The 20,053-nt window shown below is 46.4% G+C and overlaps 1 protein-coding gene across 1 annotated transcript; it reads right to left on the reverse strand.

Annotated features, from left to right (window-relative positions):
• Positions 1 to 1,025: 1,025 nt before the first annotated feature.
• Positions 1,026 to 1,638, reverse strand: LOC139055684 (shematrin-like protein 2). Its single transcript, XM_070533216.1, has 2 exons — positions 1,530 to 1,638; positions 1,026 to 1,445 (listed from the first exon to the last, which is right to left on the reverse strand). The coding sequence occupies exons 1-2, from the start codon at positions 1,636 to 1,638 to the stop codon at positions 1,117 to 1,119; spliced, it is 438 nt and encodes a 145-aa protein (XP_070389317.1). The 3' UTR covers positions 1,026 to 1,116.
• Between the last annotated feature and the right edge of the window lie 18,415 nt (positions 1,639 to 20,053).

The following is a 20,053-nucleotide window of genomic DNA, read 5'->3' on the forward strand; positions in this document are numbered from 1 at the left end:
CACTCTTTTCGGCTTCACTCTCCCTGGGATCAGTCCATATGAAAGGTAAGTAGGAAAGATTTTGTCTTTAATAGCATCGTGTTCCCTTATTGCCCTTTGATGTTGAATGAAATGTTATGTCGCTACTAACGAGAAACTGCGCTGATAATACCGACTATGCGAATGACTATGTAATGATGCCAGATATATTTTACGAATCTGGGCTTCTCTTGTTTATGGGTTATGTTTTCTTGCTTTTGTTTCGCAGATGAAAAATTTTGAGGGTTCTGTCGGTTTCAGTTTAAACCACCAGCTTTCTGTTTCCGGCGTAGCTTTCTGGAAAAGAAATCACGGAGACCAAACCATACTGTACGCCACGGGTTAACTCCTTTTCGTATGGTGTCCTTCAGGGCAATAAATAAATGTACTTAAAATGACTTTACTTCGCCCCTCTGTCAGGGTTAAGTGCACCTGTTTCGAACTCGCGTGCCAGAGTAGCACATTCTCGTCTGTAGAGCAGTAGAAGGGGGTATTCCTGTTTGCAAATATTTCTTGGTGAAAGTGTACTGCATGGCCAGAATACCAGAATAAAAACAAGAGCGCAGATGTTCAACTTGAAGCAGCCAGATTTATTTTACCCTGAGTGATGAAAAGAAATACAACAATGTTCAAGGCTGTCGGCTTCGTCTTCCTTTGCCATCCAGAAGATGAGATCTCGATGAGTTCGGTGACAGGTATAGCAATTCCGACAGCAGTAAGATACCGACCAACTAGCATTACTTGCCGAGGCTTGATGTAATAAAAAATATATAATATGACGAACACTATGGTGAAATCGTAGCCTCTTTGCTTGTGGAGCCAACATTCGGTGCATCAAAATGTTGAGGCTCACGAGGCCAACTGTCAAATTCGAAGATGGATTCTAAGCAGTTTATGCGATTGTTGCGATGCCGCACATTCCTCGAACTATGTTTGCAACAGTTTTGTTTGCAGTACGCCTGCTTTGACTGGCGGTCAGTTTCTCGATTGAATTGACGCAATTTAGCTTCCGCAGGCCAAAAAGCGACGACGCCCTGTATGTGGGCGTGGACGTTTTGGAGGATGAATAGAAAATCCCTAGCACACAAAACAGCACACTCAGCCCTTGTAACCATAGCCGCCGTATCCGTAACCACCTCCGTAGCCACCTCCATAGCCACCTCCGTAGCCACCTCCGTAGCCCCCTCCATAGCCACCTCCATAGCCACCTCCGTATCCGCCTCCGTAGCCACCTCCATAACCACCTCCGTAGCCACCTCCATAGCCACCTCCGTAGCCGCCTCCATAGCCACCTCCATAACCACCTCCGTAGCCTCCTCCGAGGCCGGAGTGTGCGACAAGCGCTCCACCGCTGGAAAGCTTATTCACTTGGTGCACGGTTTTAACCAGGAAAACCGGGCCGGCCACAGCCTTGTAGAGTCCGGGCCCTCCGCGCAGAAGGGCCACACTGCTGCCCACGCCCACTCCGCCTCCGCCGTAGCCACCACCGTAGCCACCACCGTAGCCACCACCGTAGCCGCCGCCGTAGCCACCACCATAGCCGCCACCGTATCCCAGGCCATACCCGCCGTAACCAAGCCCACCCGCCGTTGTGGTGGCGAAGACAGCCGACAGGATCATGGCGATGCACTGTAAATGTTGGTAAAATACGTTTTAGGACTCCTCGCCAAGCAAGTTCTCCCTTGTGTAAAATTATCTGTTACAGCTTTGTGAATATACGACCTATGTATAGAATGTGTTTTGCTTCGGGAAGTCACAGTTATTCATGCTCTTCCCATTATTGTGAGTCAAGTCATACTTTGTTTATTTCTTGAGCGCTACGATAGGTTGCCTCGATCAGTGCAAAGAAAAGTTGTTATCTATGAAAAACTCAGTTCGCTACAGCTAAAACATCCTGAATATTCCAGCGGGCTCTATTAGAGTTTATAGAGGCGTTTTCCTTCTGTTTTAAACTTCATATGCAGCGAGAAAAAATTATTAAAATCTCCTCTTTTGCATGACTGCCGCACGCTGAAAGCATCGTCGCTCTCCGAGGGCGTGTCTACAGATCTTATACCTGCTGCTATGTTTTGTCACGTGGAGTACACATTTCACGAGGCTATGAAATATTACGAAATGCAGGTTAAGGGCAACAGTAAACAAAATATAAATATTTTTACTTTGGTTCAATTTATTTTTAGTCACCTTTTTCGGGGGGGGGGGGGGGGACTTGCGACCTAATGCGGCTAAGTTCACTGTTGCTTTACAAAAATTGAAGGGCTCAGACAAGAGAAAGAGAATATGTATTGTTGAAGGGACTCTAGTTTCTGAGTTACACTCCACTGAATATCAAAATCAGAAATATTGCTTGCCTCTCACCCTGCACATTGAAAAACACTATAGAACGTTCTTTTCCCATCGCCACGAGAAGCCTCCTTAATTGTACCGTGCGAGAGTACCTCATGCAGGAGACCCGACAACTCGCACTTTCTTCTGCTACCTACACGCTCATTAGCATGTTTCTTCATTTTATTACACCTTCTTATCCTTTCATTTTCTTAAATACTTCAGATTTCTTTCAAAACTAGAAAATAATGTGCAAGAATGGCTTTATGCTGTAATTGGACTTTTCATTTTTATTATGAGCTCCTCTTTATATGAAATTTCTCGGTGTAGTCACTTCACAATCTTCTCAACATAAGAAACGAAATCAAGCGCAAACGAAAAATCTTCGAATGAAAGAAAATGCGCCGTCCAAATGTTTTAGATTATAAACTTTGGCCGTTCCATCAAGCCAGCAAGGTATTAACAAGCACTGCTTTTTTGACAAGAAAATTATATGATATTCATCGATTCTTTACTCTTTCGTCGACGTGTTCGACGTCTTTCGTCGAACTCAGAAGCGCAAGTCAGTGTCCAAAACGTCTGTGACGTATTTCTGGCTCCCGCAATCGCTTTGCTTGCATGCAGCTAAGGAAAGCATAGCGTTCGAGAAATATATCTGCAAACAATGAGTACTGTGGCTGGGACTGGGATTCCGGCACGACCCAATGGGCATTGCGGTCTACGCAGACACTCACCACAGCGTTCATGGCTACGGCTTCTTGTACTTGCTCCTTAGCGAATGGTGTGTTAGCTGGTCCCTGCAGGTAGCTTATATACCCGGCGTACGAAGGAAGCTTCGCGTATTCGATGGCGCGGAAGCCACGTACAAGGCGACGGTATCGTGGCTGCCCTGCGTTCCGCAGCGAAGAACCGGGAAGCGCACAGACGCTGCACGTGCCTGGCGAAGGTAACGCACAGCACTCGCTGGGCGCTACACTGTTCGCGAAGCGATAAAAAGTGGAAACAAACGCAGCGGAAGAAGCACACCTCCTAGGCGCTGTGACTGTAACCCCACAGCTCTGAATATAGTAGCCCTATGCCTTCCAGGTGTTTCCTTTGCGAAGAACGTGCAGTAGGCTCTGGGAGCCGTTTGGCGCAGCTTCCCACATCTCTTGCCGAAGGTGGAAGATGCGGAGTGTGGGAACAACTGGGCGGCCGGTGACACCGACACAAGGATGCTAAAATTGGATACACAATTGCACTCGGAAATGTTTTTTACCACACCCTAACTCCACAACCAAAAATTTTAAATTTGGGATTCTACGTGCCACAACAATCTGATTAAGGGGTACGTCATGACGGGGACTCCGGAAGAATTTTGTACCATCCGGTATTTTCTTTACCGGGCACCCGTTGCATTGGAAACCAGCTTCCTTTTTTTTTCATTCCGACCCCATGGGACTGTGGCCGCCGTGTCCGGGACTCAACCCACGACCTCCCCCGCAGCGGCGCAATGCCATAGCCGCTGAGCTACACAGCTGGGGCCAGGCAAATTGTAAGGGGATTAAAAGAGCAAATAAAGATTGTAGTCTTCACGGCGAAAAAAAAATTGATTAAGGGGTTTTACGTACCAACACCGCCTTCTGATTATGAGGCACGCCATAGCAGAGGACTCCGGAAATTTCAACCACCTGTGGTTCTTTAGCCGGCACCTAAATCTAAGTGCACGGGTGTTTTCACCCCCATTGCAATGAAGCTGCCGTGGCTGGGATTCGAGCCCGTGACCTCGTGCTCAGCAGCCCAACACCATAGCCACTGAGCAACAACGGCGGGTCTGCGGCGAAGCGTTGCTTTGAGCGGAGCCGCTCATTATTTTTTGCCAGTGAAATGAATGTCTGCTGTTGCATAGGTGGCGATACTCAATACACCACACCCCTCCATGCATACATACATACATACATACATACATACATACATACATACATACATACATACATACATACACACACACACATACATACATACATACATACATACATACATACATACATACATACATACATACATACATACATACATACATACATACATACATACATACATACATACATACATACATACATACATACATACATACAAATATACATACATACGAGAGCCAGGCATCAAGCCATAATGGTGGGGACTGGAGGGCCCCATATTGGGTCTGATGGATCGGTATTATGACGCTACGGTGCCGTCGCAGAACAAAGAAAATGCAACAGCAATGAAGAACCAGCAACAATAGCAGAGGTAACGGCAGTAGTGAATTCTGAAATTATAATTCATGCAGTAACTACATAACACTTAGCAGGTTATACTGAAAGCTATCTGCGATCGCCACATTATATACGAGTGTTTCTACTCACGCTTCAATGTGCTATCGCTAGTGAAGTTGCAGTCAACATTTAAGTGAAGCTTAAAAATCATAACTTTCTTCTGCTTTTGCTAACCGGTCCATGAGTTAGCGTAATAAAGTGTCCACGACAGGCCGGAATACAGCACCTCATAAGGTGGGAATTCTTTCCTGCTATTCCTTTTAAACCTGTTACTAATGATACCCTCACGCTATAGTTCTGACCTTCTAGGTGAATACGAATATTTAAACAAAGTAAATAACCAAGATGTCCTTGTGATTTTACTGCCAATATACATGCACCAGGCTTTCTCCCAGCGAGCTCGTATTTTCGATTATCTGCAGCCTGTAACATTTTACCTTATTCTGTTCCGCGACTTTTAGCGATGGCGGTTCGCGCAAGCTTCCAGGGGAATATCCTTAGCCCGCTTACCAGCTTCTAGGTAAATTAAAGGGCGAAAGTTGAAAGGATAGCTTAGCTTTTCGCAAGTAAATGCGAATAGCTAATTCGATGTTGTCAGTGATACACTGAAATAACTTCAGTGAAAGCTATTACGTTTAAAATAAATGACTGAACTTTGTGCAGACAAATACTTTCCGAAATTCAACTAGTAGAACACACAGAGGATGGAGTGACAAAGTACACATCTGTAAAACACAGTGGTATTTCGTGACTTAAATTTCGGAAGTATTGAGGTTGACTAGAAAGCTTGTGCATAAAATATGTACCTTGAGAGGTTGCTTTTGACCATATAAAACCGTGATTGCTAAATATTGCCAGGAATTCAGTATCGAAACGGTTGCTAAAATGCAACCGTTTCAGTTTTGTCCATGCGTAATTTTTTCTGGTAAAAGAAGTTGCACGCCTCAAAACATTGCGAATAATTTGCCACTAGATAGGGATGTTCTAAGGCAACAGTTTTCCTATAAACAAATACGGCATTTCTCTAAGTGAGAGCGTTTGGGTTCTATAGGGCACTCTGCATGGCCACCTGAGACTCGAAAACAGATATGAGACATAAGTGCTTTTCAAGCTCATTTGTATTGTCTACTGGTATGCTATGAATGTGAAAGAACTTTTTTTTACTTAAATATCCCATTTAGATGCCAAAAGCTGCATCTCCATGGACGCGGAAAAAGTAAACGTCTTCTGAAGTTTGCTGCAGTAAAAATTGCGTTGTGCTGTATAAACGAAATTGAAGATGGAACTACGTGTAGTATATTGCCATGTTGCTGCATGCTGCATTTTAACGCAGTGTTCAGGAGTTCGAAACCCACTTCGAGTTTACTTTTCGCCGACTTTGACAACACAGATGCGTAAATCAGTGTAGTGTCAAATTTTACTAAAACCTATCACAAGAACATCAGTAAACTACTTCCGTGCAGTTCCACATGCACCGGACTTCTACTGCGAAAGTATTATATGCCTGATTACATGAACATTCGTCGGCGTTGGCGGGACCAAAAGGTTGTACCAAAAATGGTCGGTGCCACAAAGAGAAAGCACACGTCAAAAATGCTCAGACCGACATTACGTTTCTCACGGAGTTTCCTGTAACCAAACTAAATTATTGGGTTTTACAAAACAATTAGCAAAATTTTGTTCTGGGCAGGAATTCAAGCCGACCCGATGGAGTGCAAGACGAGCACGCTTCCCCGACGCCCCCACGGCTCCGTGGTTCTGGATGACTAACGATGCACCTAGTGCATGCGTGACTGCAGACGTCACGTCGCAACCATCTGGCTGCTTAAAGGTGTGGCCCTGTGTGGCTGCCTAAAGTGCGTGCGTCATTGGGCACGTGACAGCGGATACAATGGGGAGGAGGTGGCGCCACGTCTTGAGTGCATAACTTGAACGCGTTCACAGCGTTCCGACGTCTACAAGTGGCCTCATGGTTACGCACTCCCACACGTAAGCACTCTTATGTGCCTTTGCCAATTTTTTAAATCCGCCATGACTATTTTGAGGGATCGCTTCCGAGTTAATCTCGAAAAAAAATAAAGATTGAAGGCAATTTGCATTAAAATGTACAAGTTGTCATAGGAGGATAGAGAGGATCGAAGCGATCGCTGTATGTGATCGCTATTAGCTGAGCGTAACTAAAGGTGTCATTTACCCGTAATTTCAGCGCAAACTTTGTAGCCGTTCCAGTAACGGTATCGTTTGGATAGGGTATTTGCCAGTATTTAGCCGCATTTAAATCCATCCCCCCAAAAAAGGACTTCATCGCGCACCATCAGATGAAATCTGCGGGTTATGAGGATGGAAGGCAGGGAAATAACCACGTCACCAACATAATGTTTGAAAGAAAACTTAGGCACTCATTATGTCATACACTAAAATACGTACTGTGGATTCTGAACGAGCGTTAAGTCGCCGTTTTAACAACCTACGGACTCAAAGAGTAAATAAAGAGCTGCTTGTTTCTAATGCATAACTACAGCTCTGGGCCAACTAGACAAGCTAAAACAAATGGAAGGCCACATGACGAAAACTACCTCTGTAGCACGCTACTTTCACCCACCACGCCGTGGCGCCGAATCCAGTGTCCGATTATACAAGAGGCACGGCAAGACACATACGACACAAATTGTTTTCAAAGTACTCACTGTAGCTTCTACGAAAGGTGTACGGTTATGTATGGTGAATAAAAGAACTCTAAATCATCGGTTTCTTAAACTAGTTAGCGCTTACGTGCACACGTTGCTGTAATAGGAAAATGTGACGTAATTTTGTTCGTAGACATTCAATGGGGAACTGGAGAAAAGGTGTAAGTTGACGCTTTAGTGTCGCGAAATTTCGGGCAGGTTCAGAAGCACGACGGGATGTACGAGCCGCAACATCCTATAAAGATCTGGAATCAGGGACGTGCAGTTGCACTAGAGTTCTGACAAGGAAAGAAGATCAGCAAAATAACCTACATAATCCTACGTGTGACTCTGTTTATATTTTTGCGTTTTGTTACAGGTATGCGGCACAAGTTCACAACAACGTTTTTGGACAGGTCGTCGTCACCGTTTTGTTTCTTGAATTTGCATATATTGTACGATCACGCGAATCGCAGAGCAAAATAAATTTAGTTGGTCAAATAGTTTCTCAGCTGTCTCTGGAACATCCTTTAAAATGCGGTCTAATGCAGTATAGTGCGACAGCGTGACTTTGGCATTAATGATCTTCCAATCTTATCTGCGCACTTTTCTGCATCTTGGTGTCCGAGCCTAACGCTGAGAATGCCTTTCGCGGGGACGGATACTGCAAAAAAACTTGTTTTGTTGTGCAAATACAAATTGTATTAAGTTCTTAGAATTTATACAATTTCCGGCTGCGTAACCAAGACCCTTCTTTAGGCTTACGAATCTCAATTAGCCTCTTCCACTGCGAGGCCATATTGCCATAACTATGCGTTGGAGTGGTATTTAAGAACAGTTCGCGTGTGACTCTTGTGGTTGTGAGGAAACCATCGAATATAAGTTTACCAGCTGTTGAAACGGCATCCAACCCCACTTTCTGGAACGTGATAACACGCCTAAACTCCATGGCGTTTTGCACGTCTAGAATACTGGGAAGGTGCTCACATACGTCGCAGGCGCAACATGATATTGAACCTTTTTATGGTGATCCCGTGGGTGCTGCCATGTTTGATCACGTGGTGACGCGTCCATTGCTTGCCTCAATTGCCTTCCTTGGGTCCATGCTTACAATGGGTGTGTATGACGCCTGTGCGGCTTAACAAACCTCTGCTTCGGGAGGTATCGCAGGCGGTGACTGGGTGGACGACACGAAGCTTTGGTGATAGCTTCAAAGAACACGCAATAGCGCTTTCGGAGATGACTGAGCTGTGCCCAACGGCCCGAGCAGCGCATATGGTGTTTTTTTTTTCTAAAAGGAGGCTTAACTGTCTATTCCAAGTTATCCGAACTTTGGTGCGTCGCATATTAAACTACGATAGCATCATATATGCCTCAGCCAGACTATCGTACGTCCGACGAATTGACCCAGTTCTTAACATTGGACTACGGCTGGCAAGTGGTGCTTACAGAATATCGCATGTCCAGAGCTTATATGTTCACTGTATTGAACCTCCTTTACAGCAGCGCAGAGTGCTATTAACTTTTCCTTATGTACTCAGAATTCAGACCTCGCCACAACACATATGTTTCAACATTGTCACACAGTGCAACTCACGCTCACACTATACAAACAAACCGAATATGATTAGGCCGCTTGTCCTGCGATATGAGGAATATGTTCGGGATTATGACATTCATCGCGAAGTCCTCCAGGTTGCCAGAAAGCCGGAGCGTTTGGCACCGTGGTGCGATTTTGAACCATTATGTGACTGGATATTGGCACACTTAAAGAAGAAAGACACTCCTTACGAACACATTATACAAGAATTCCGCGCTCCTCAGGAGAAATACCAAAATTACATGAAAATTTACACCGATGGCTCTAAAACGAAAATTGCGTGGGTGTGGGGCCCGTAGCAGAACATTAGGAAATAAGTATTCGATTACCATAACGTGCCTCTGTCTACACAGCCGAAGCCAACGCAATAAGGACTGTAGTTAAAAAGAACATAGCCGACAAACAGGAAAAACAAAGTAATAAACACTGATTCATTGAGCACACTGAAGGCTCTACACACAAAATCCGACTGTGAGCCCCGGGTAGGGGATATTTTAAACATGGTAACGTTAAACAAATACCGCCGGTCAATTAGGTTTTGCTGGGTACCAAGCCATGTGGGTATACCGGGTAATGAAGCAGCGGATAGGTGTGCATCAATGGCAGCGCGGAAAAACATAACACGGCGCTTCCATATCAGGATAGTATCACGGCGATTAAGGAAGCATTCACGTCAAAACGGCAACAGGAATGGGACCATTGCAACAAGCTATATCTTACTAAACCCGTAATTGTTGAGTGGAAGTCGTGCACTTACCAGCAACGGATCTATAAGGTGATCCTGTGTCGACTTCGGATTGGACACACACACATTTAACACACAACTTTCTCCTCCAAAACAAAACCCGCCGACTTGCGAAAAATGCAATCAACCTCTTCAAGTAATACATCTCCTTATAACATCTCCATAGTTTGAAACACAGAGACGGAAGCTTTTACACAACCTGTACAATTTACATCTAGTTTTGCACCCGGCCCTATTACTGGCAGATGACCCGCTAGTGCCATATCTTAACCTGCTCCACTTTTGAGAGACAACTGGTTATTTACACGACCTATAATGCAACGCAGGTTTTCCTGCTCTAACCTTGCGTTTCCTTTTGTCTTGTGACTGGCGCGGCATGGCCATAGTTGCCTTTGTGCAATTAAACCCCAAATAACCAACCAACCAACTGTTTTAGTTTCGCAAGAATGGGGTTCATTCTTTCCTGGACTAATATACTGTCTTCAGCCGAAAGAAATATGTTGACATCGTCGGCAATTTAAATGATTGAATAAAGCCTTTTTTAAAGGAAGGGGACGGCTCTAGGCAGCTGTTGGGGATTAGGTGGGAAAGAAATGTGGGTTTCCGGATTATTGGCTGAGGCACATGTGCATCTCAGTCTTTGATCTTCGGCTTTTGCAGACTCAGGTGCATGTTCAGCTACGCCACTCTCGCATGGGCTGGTCGACCCCTTCTACACTACTCGAAACAAGCTACTTTGTCTGCCATATGTCGCCGTGGCTTTCTGTGTTTCAGGGTTATATTGTATTCCAATTCCTAGTGTTCTAATGTCTCCGTGTAGTAAATGTTCAATTATGATGTCCCTTGTGAAAAAGCTGCACAGCTCCAAATCAGGTGGTGTAAGTCTGCTCTGCATGACTCCTGGCAATGTGTGCATCGGGTATAAGTGTTCGCGATCGCAGCTTGTCTGGTTTGATGCCATTTCTCAAGTATGCGTGGTGCGTGCAGTGTTGGCCGTAACCTTATTTAAAAAAACCTGTTCCGTGCGAGTAAGCCCGCCATTTTCGTCAAACACATGTACTGCTGTAGCTTCTAATAGTCTCCGTTTACTGCCTGCTTTTATTTTAGTGCGAATGCAATGCATCAGTGCCCTGATAGGAGAGCCTTTGGCCACAATCTTTAAGTATGGGTTCTGGTTCGCGGGGTTTGGGGAGGAAATGGAGTGAAACCGCTCACGCAGTTGCAGCTTGCGCTGCAACTGCGTGAGCGGCTGCGTTTCCCCCTTCCGCGCCCGTGTGCCCCGGTGTCCATAGAATTTCAACATTTGTCCCATTGTCTTGTATTCTCTTTAGCTGTTTTCTGGTGTCGTTGGCCACAGCTTCATCTGTAGTAGGCGCCGTTGATTCGGTCAGCGCTTCGTACGAGTCAGTAAGGATCCGATAATTATTTCGCATACTCTGCTCTACAATGTCTGCTATGCCAATGGGAATGGTGCTGACCGCTCCCCCATATAGCTAAGAGTTCAGCGCGCAAGGTTGCAACTCCGGGAAGCTGACATGTGTGATAACCATTGTGTTCAGGTGCAGATGTGCTATCCGAGACCATGCTTGCTATGTCGTTTGTGATTGCAGCGTCGGCGTAGATGTCAATGGTGTGCTGCGGCGTTCTTAGTTCCAATCTCTTTTCAAATATTTTTCCAGATTGCGCATTTCATCTGGCGATAGGGCGTTGCTGCCTCCGAATACCTAGTTGTGCTTCCCATGATTGCGTTATGGTGGCTTCCGCGGACTCTGCCTTCGCATGGACTTTTTTTATCCCATGCCATGATCGGTTTTCCTTGAGTCGTGTTTTCCAATCGGGATCGCATTCGAATTCGTGCTTCATTGATTATGTCCCGTATTGGTGGAATTGTTACCAGCTTGACCAGGTCGTCGTTCCTCGTGTGCTTCGGTAGCCCAGTGATCGTACGGAGGGAGGCCCTCTGTAACTTTTCGACGTCGTCGAGGTGTCGTTCAGGGAATACGTACACGGTTGCCCCGTAATGAATCCTTCCAACTGCGACCAATTTTGCAAGCGTTTGGCACGCTTTCTGACGCGGTCCGCCATACTTGCTCCATATTCGTGTAACCATGTGAAGCAGTGCTATCCATTTTCGCTTTAGTGGGCGAATCCATTTCTGGGGGCTGTTGCAGCTAGCACTATGTGCTCCGACGATCTTAATTTGTCCGTTGCTCCACGTAACATTGCTTTGGCCGATGTGTAAAGTGATCCGCTTGTTTACATTGGTCGCTTTCTTTCCGTCTACGCTGATCGCTTCCCCCTCCTCTGGTGAGAGTTGCAGTCCGAGGTTGTCTAAAATGTTGCTAAGGCTCAGGATCGCTGCTTGCAGTTCAGTTTGCATGCTCTGCATGTCGGAATTACCCGCAGATTCTGTTTATATTGTTATATCGTTGGCGTAAATAGTAAAACGGACCGAAGTGTCTCGCTCAAGACTTTCTGCCCCCCTTGCCATGGCCAGATTGAATAGTATAGGTCCGAGGATGGAGCCCTGGGGCACTCCCCTATCCAAGTAGTACGTCTTCAGACTCCATCCAGGTGCCTTGCCATGGAGCTGGATGGGTCTGCTTTGGAGTAAGCTACTGATCCAATTGTATATTCTTTGGCTAGGGTAACTGCTTGCCAGTTCCTGTGAGATGACCTCTTGTTTCACGTTATGGAATGTTTTATGCATATCAACTGTAAGAATATATTCAGGCATCTGTTTGCGAGACTTGCGGTTTATCACTCTGCAGAGGAAGTCATGTGGGCCCATGTTCGGCCTACAACCTGCCTGTACAGGATGCAAACCAGGTTGTACATATTCGATGTAGTGCTGCATTCTTGCGTTTAGCATTCTATCTATCAATTTGCAGACAGTTAACGTTAGAGATATGGGGCGTAGGTTAGCTGGTTTCGTGTGGTCTTTGCCCGGCTTCGGTATTGGGTAGATGAGAGATAGCTTTAGTGCATCTGGCCCTACTCTATATTCCCAGGATTCCATTCATTCACAATTGTTAAGAGCTTTTCCTGAGATTCAATGCAGAGGTTTCGAAGTTCTTGTCAAGTCACTACATCGTGCCCGGGAGCTGATTTCACCTTGCCTTGTGCAAGGGCCGCTATGAGTTCACCCAGCGTAAAGGGTGTGTCTAGCTCCTCTTTCGCTTTGACAATCGTGGGAGAAGGCAGCGGTTCCGGAGGCACTTCGGCATGATGTGGGAAGAAAATGTGGATGACGCGATCCTCCAGCACTGCAGGCTTCTCTCGCAAAAGGAGCTCCGCGAGAGGACGAGCGCCTTTCTTGCTCCCAATCAGGCTCCTTAAAATCTGCCATAGCCTTTTTAGACCGGGAACCCGGACAACCTCCGCGCACGTATTGTGCCGCGTGTCTGCTTCGAGTTGTTGTTGGTATTACTTGATGAATCAGTATTGATGTTTAGGCCCATTATATCTTTTTGACGCTTTCCTTTACACCGGTATTGCAGGGTCAGGTGGTTGACCTTCCGCCATAAATTTGTGAGGTGCATATCCATGTGAGTTGTAGTGTCATCGCATGGGATAGTGTCTCTGGCCTCCGGCCGTGCCTCCGTTATCATAGCGCTGAATTGGTCAAAGTCCGCAAAAGCGGTGGCCATTCGAAATATTTTCCTGTCAAAAAACACTGTTTCTCTCCTTTCTCGGTTCTTTCTGCGATTGAGCGTGATGATTATCGGTAAATGGTCGCTTACCCATGTCGTCGATTGTAGGTCCCTTTGCCTTATGAGCCGTGGAGTGGCTAGTGTCAGATCGGCCGTTGTGTCCCGTTGTCGCGCGTGTAGCCCTGTGTGGGTTGGTGTTTCTGGTTTGTGACATACATCCAGAGTTTATATTTCTATTGCATCGTGCAGTATGCGTCCTCTCGGGTCAGGTTTAGTGTAGCCCCATGTTTGATGCTTGGCGTTAAAGTCTCCCCCCCACTAGAATGGGAAGGCCTGCGGCTTGTGCCTGCACCTTACCGAGCCGTTGCTAGGAGTCATTCCGGTGCTTGCCCTTTAGCGGTCTGTAGTACGTGGAGACTGCAATCATTGGCCAGTGGCCGCGCGGCCATAGTTTTACTGCCACAATTTCTTTGAAATCATTACACAAATTGGTATTCGCAGTTCGGTTGCGGTGCAATCATGTCTAACTAAAAGAGCAGCTTGGCCTTGCTCTTGTTGGTTTCCTTTGCCCTGGTGCAGTATCGTTGCCTGCTGAAAGGTTCGGTAACCTTGAATAGTACGCGGTCCCCTTGTCTCCTGTAGAAGCACGACAAGGGGCTTGAATTTTTTGTAATTTGCTGTCTTAGTGTGGATCCACTCTGCGTGAACCTTCGACAGTTTCATTGGATGCATATAGGCCATGCCGTCGACTTTCATCTGCTGGCTTGCGCCTTTTAGGTTCATCATCTTTCTTCTGAATATTTCTCGGAATTTCCGTGAATATCGCTTACATCTGAATTTGTACTGTATTCGTTACTGTCTGAAATTTCTCCCTTAGGTTTTTTTCCAGGCGCTGGGTCTCAATGTGTCTTTCCTGCCTTAGGATCTTCAGCGTCTGTGCATACGCCGAGTCTTGGGCTGTGAGTGGTTCTGACACTGACGGTGCCTGGTCCTGCGGGGTCTGTGCAGGTGCTACGCATTGGGACTTTCTAGAGTTTGCCGTGATTTTCCGACTAATTGATCTCTCGACCCCACTGTTAGAACGCGTGCGTTTTTCTCGGTCTGCTGGCGTCTCTAATTCACGTTGCCGTGGCGTTGGCGGTGGTTGCGTATCTCGTTGCTCTAGTGGTAGTCGTGCGAGTAAACAGCGTTAAGGAGTTCGTGTCTCAGGAAAGCCGGTGTTGGCAGCGTCGGTCGTGAGCGAAAAATCCCGGAAGGCAATTCATAAATAAAAATGCCTTGCAAGATTTTTGTTGCAGCATTGGTCTCAACTATTGATTTTCCTTTCCTAGTTCTTTTATTTATGGCTCATAGTGAGCGGATAGCGTGGGTTGTGTGGATGTTCCCGCGAGCACTTTTTCAGACCAGGTCACTGTCCTCTGACCTTCTTCAATGTTCTCCACGACTTTGTCTTTCGGTGCACGGCTAGGATATGCTTAGTTTAGATATATGTACCCCTGTTTCGGGTATGCGGCACAGAATAGCTCTTCGTCGCATTCGTTGCGTTCAGGGTGTTTTCTACCACACTGCTTGCAAACTTCATCTGAAGGGCAATACTTGGCAATGTGTCCCAATCCGTGACAACTGTATTAAGCTATAACCTTCGGTTCTTACTCATGCACCTTTCTGATCTCATGATCGAACAAGGCCCTGTTTGGGGGAGGCTCTGCGATGAATGTTAGCAGCAGCATGTTTGTCTCTCTGAGCAGACGTGCTTCTAGGATAGTTGCCGTCTCGCATCTCAAGTGATCCTTGATATGTTCAATAATCTGGCCGGGACGCACCTTAATGACCCCCGACTGTTCCTCACCTTCTGTGTTGGCGTTCTTTCAATTATTACTTGATACGTACGAACGGGACCGCTCATTTCCTCAGCCAATCGTGTCAGCGCCGCTAGCCTCTTCGCGTGTTCTTCATCCCTGACCGTAACCATTATGCAGTTCACTCCAGGATCGTAGTGCAAAATTGATAATTCTGCAAGTTCCCAACTTCTTGCCGTCATCTGTAGTGCTGCTGTTATAGCTGCTTCGGTGTCTCATGCACGTGTACCTTGTTAAGTGGCCTGATCGAGAGTGCAAAATAAGGTCGACCTACACGCTGAAGGCGAAGCTGTTCGGGTTTGGCGTTCCTGTTTCGTTTCCGCTTACTGATAAAGGACCATTCAAGGCTTCCGTTTTCTTTCTCGTTGTCTTCGTCGTTGTTATCGTCATTGTCGCCCTCGCTAGCATCCTGAATATCCATTTGGTCGTTTGCTTGCGACTCCCTCCTTCTGGCCTCTTCCCTCGAGGGACGTGCCCCGGCCACGACATCTTCGGCTGAAGCTCGGCGTTCATTCGGCGTTTCGACGCTCCCAGCGCGCTTCGCTGGACGGGTTCTCTTCATTTGGGAGGGGCTATTCTGCAACTTTTCGGCGTCTCTAAGCTGAGGTAAGCGTGGAGCTCGCGCGCTGGGTCCACTCTCGTGCGAATGTTGCTGTGATGGCGACATGATGCCGTGCTCACCTGTCCGGCCTCGTCGAGGCGGCACTCGGGCTAGGCCCAGACGTGGTTAGACTTAGGTCAGGGAGTCGCCGTCGAAAATGGCCTCGTGGCCAGAAAAAAACTTCAATTGGAGCAGTAAAAAAACACACCACACTCACAGCAGATACTCACAGTGTCGTTGCTCAGTGTTTTACCAGGTTGAATGATAGTTCCACACAAGCTTAAAAGAAAACATTGCGGAGCCAAATTGGGACGCGTCTTCCCACTCTGGCGATCGCAGCGCCACCCCCTCCCCCTACACGATTTAAATAAAGAAGCGTTTGTGTGAACTACCAACCTGCGAAAGAGCAGAGTTGCAAACAGACGTGTGCTGGTTGTGCCACCGCTGCTGCCGAATAGTTCGATGCACCCAGTGTCCAAGTTATATAGCATCGACTCATACCCAGGAATTCTGTATATGCGTTTAGTTTCTTTTTTTTCGCCACCACGCGGCGTCTCGACCATAAAGATTGGAAATTCACGCCTTGACATCTGCCATGACGCACAACTAAAGAAAACATAAACCCGCCGTGGTTGCTCAGTGGCTATGGTGTTGGGCTGCTGAGCACGAGGTCGCGGGATCGAATCCCGGCCACGGCGGCCGCATTTCGATGGGGGCGAAATGCGAAAACACCCGTGTGCTTAGATTTAGGTGCACGTTAAAGAACCCCAGGTGGTCAAAATTTCCGGAGTCCTCCACTACGGCGTGCCTCATAATCAGAAAGTGGTTTTGGCACGTAAAACCCCAAATATTATTAAAGAAAACATAATAAAAAGAAGCATATCCTGAGTATGTTGCTTCACCTCGGCACTTGGAAACGGCCGCGCTTATGTATCAGCCTTATCTTGAAGACAAGCTGCTACTTGCTCGACTTGCAATGAATCGACGATTTTGCTAGACACCTTGCCAGACAGCTCGTCAGCATTCCGGGTGAGATGTCTGGTCGAAATAACGGCTCCCGCAAAGCTTCCGCTGGGTTTCCTTTCATCGTTGTTTTTTTCTTATTATTTGTGCACCACTATGACCCCGGGCTTCCGTGTAGTCAGCGTTTTGTTTCGTGGGTTTCCTATAAAACAGGCGCAATGCAATAAGAGCAAGCTTTAGCTCGTGTCCTTTTTCGATGCCGGCTGGTCAAATAGATGAAAACGCATAAATGATTTTTTGAGAAAATCGTCCAGCCGATCTGAATGAGAATTGTTGCATTCAAGAGAGAAGGTTAGATCACAGCGGTCGCTGCAATAATAATTTTGAATTAGGCCATGGCATTATTCACAAGAATTATCGGAAATTGGTAAATCTGAAAAAAAAATAATCGAAGTACAAAGTTTACAAATCCGTTAGTTCGCATCAAAAACTAATATCGCATCCGTATAAGCTGCATCCCTTGGAGCATCTCAATCGGATAAATTCAATGTATGAATTTATAACTTATGTGAAGTTATTACAATGCTTGTAAATATTTTGCAAATGCCATCTTCAGCAGTTAGTGGTGTATTTCATGGTGTATTTTGATATATAATTTTTGTCCGAATTAAATGAAATATTAGGTGCAGCTTACAGAATTCCGATATCGTTTATAGTTGCTGAAATACAGAGTCGTAACTCGAAGTATTGTTTCTTGAAATTTCGCATTTCTTTTAGAATTACAGAAGTGGAAGCTAAATAAGGAATCGCTTTCTGAAATCTCATTTAACTGTTTCTTTTAAGTTCAACATAACTCATGAATTGCGGTGCAGTGGTTGTCACAAGAAATGATCGCTCATTTCGCATGTAGGAGCTGAAGCTGCCTGTTAAGTTTCGTTTAGAGTAGCTTTTTTTCTTAGAGAAGAAGGAAGATGGTTAGCTTATTTACATTATGGCGGCCGCACATCGATGTGGGCGAAATGCGAAGACACATGTGTACTTACATTTGGGTGTACGTTAAAGATGCCAAGTGGTCGAAATTTTCCAGATTCCCCCTATATACCGTGTCTCATAATCTGATTGTGGTCTTGCCACGTAAAACTCCATATTTTTTTTATTTACAGAATGCACAGTAACTTACAGTAATTTACAAAGGCAAGCCTACAGCAGGCTAGTCATTGAAGCGTTCACTTCTTCAGACCGAAGTTCATGCTCATCTTCCTCAGCTTTGTGCAGAGGTGCTCAACATATTTCCACTTGGCGTGGTAGCACTGTCCCGCTTCATTTATGGCAGAAAAGGACTGGTAGCGTTTTAGGCGGCTGACCTGAACGACGTGATGGGAAATCTGGATGCTGCGAGTAATAGGTGCGACCGGAGACATATCATAGGTTACGTTGGTTACATGACAGAGGACCCGGTAAGGGCCAGGTAGCGGGACATCAGTTTTTCCGACAGTCGGAAACGGCGGTTGAGAGATCACAGAGGGGCAAGTTCCCCGTGAATATAGTCGGCATCCCGGTGACTACTGCCACATATACTTTCCGCTTGTTCTGAGAAGCACAAAGGCGACGGAGAGCAACTTGGCGCGTTCCTTGGGCTCGAGCAATGACATCGCTTGTATATCGAGACACGGACTCTTGTGCGGTAGGCAGTATTGTATTAAATATCAATACTGGATCTCGGCCGCACAACAAATAAAATTGCGATTAACGTGCAGTGTCGTGGCGTGATGAATTGTACGCGAATATGTCAAACGGCAGAGCAGTATCCCAGTCATGATGGTCATCAGTAACCTACACGAAGAGCGTATCTGTTATTGTTTGATTAAGCCGCTCCGTAAGACCGTTTGTCTGCGGAAGGCATGCATTAGTACATTTGTGCTTGGTAGAATAAGAACCGAGGAAGTCGGCGACAACTGTAAACAGGAAGGAGCGACCCCTGTCGGTAAGAAGTTGACGAGAAGTTGACGAGGTAAGAAGTTAACGAGGAGCGCCGTCTTGAACCATGGCGTTGTGCAACAGGAAGTAGGTTGCGTCTGTTGGAAGGGCTCTGGTGAACGCGAACCAAGTTGTATAGTCTGTTGAGACGGCAATCCACATGTTGCATCAGTCAGATGTCGGGAAAAGTGCCAAGAGGTCTGCACCAACGTGAAAGAAGGGTTCGGTAGGAACGCCAAGAGGTAGGAGTAAAACAGCAGTGACCACAGATGACTTCTTCTGGCGTTGACATAACTCACAAGAAGCGACGTAGCAGCGGACAGATCGGTACAGAGCAGCCGGAAAGAATAGTCGCTGGACATGGTCGTACGTACTGATTCCCCGAGGTGACCAAAAGTTGGTAGATCGTGCAGCTTGGACAGAATAGTGGTGCGAACATGCCGGAAATGGACCAGCAACATTTCAGATCCACTGAGGTACATGCTTCGCCAATATAAAGTGACGTCCTTGAGTAGGAACATGCCAAGAGAAATATCATATGACCTAGATGTGAACTTTTTCATGATACCGCGTATGCTTGGATCTCGGCGCTGTTCGGTAGCGAGGTCAGCTAAGCAGTAGCGATATAACAGAGCAGGAGCATAGTTCACGCGAACGTCGTCTTGGTGGTGGTACAAGCAGTCGGCATCTTGGTATAAATGGTCGGACTTGCAAGCAACCGTGTACGAGTATTCCTGTAGCGTTGCGGCCAGTGACCTAAGCGATCGGTAGGGTTTTTGAGGAACGAAAGTCAGGCGAGCGCATGCTGGTCGGCAGTTGAATGTTAAGGGCCGACCACATAGGTAAGGACTAAATTTTGCCACTGCCTATAGAAGTGCGAGGCACTCACGTTCATTAATGAAATAATTCCGCTCAGCTGGAGAAAGCAGACGGTTGGCGTAGGCAATGACGTGGTCATGCTGTTGTTGATTTTGGAAAAAAATGGCACCGATTCCATCACCACTGGCATCAGTGCAGACTTCTCTTGGAGCAGTCAAAGTGCGCAAGAAGGATTAGAGATGTAAGAAGAGAGATAAGCTTCGAGAAGACAGTTGCTTGTTCAGTTCCCCGAGAAAATGAAGCGTCTGCCTTCGGAAGAGCTGAGGGCGAGTGACCTCCACAAAATTGAGCATGAAGCGGTGGAAGTACGAGAATAGGCTCACGAAGCTCCGGACATCATTAGCACATGTTGACATGGGAAACTTTTGTGCGGCACGAGCTTTGTCCGGGTGTCGGCACACACCGGTGAATCAACAATATGGCGGAGGACAGTAATTTAGCGGCGTCTGAAGTGACATCTACACGAATTA

Source organism: Dermacentor albipictus, chromosome 2 (assembly GCF_038994185.2).
Source record: "Dermacentor albipictus isolate Rhodes 1998 colony chromosome 2, USDA_Dalb.pri_finalv2, whole genome shotgun sequence".
Lineage (NCBI taxonomy): Eukaryota > Metazoa > Arthropoda > Arachnida > Ixodida > Ixodidae > Dermacentor > Dermacentor albipictus.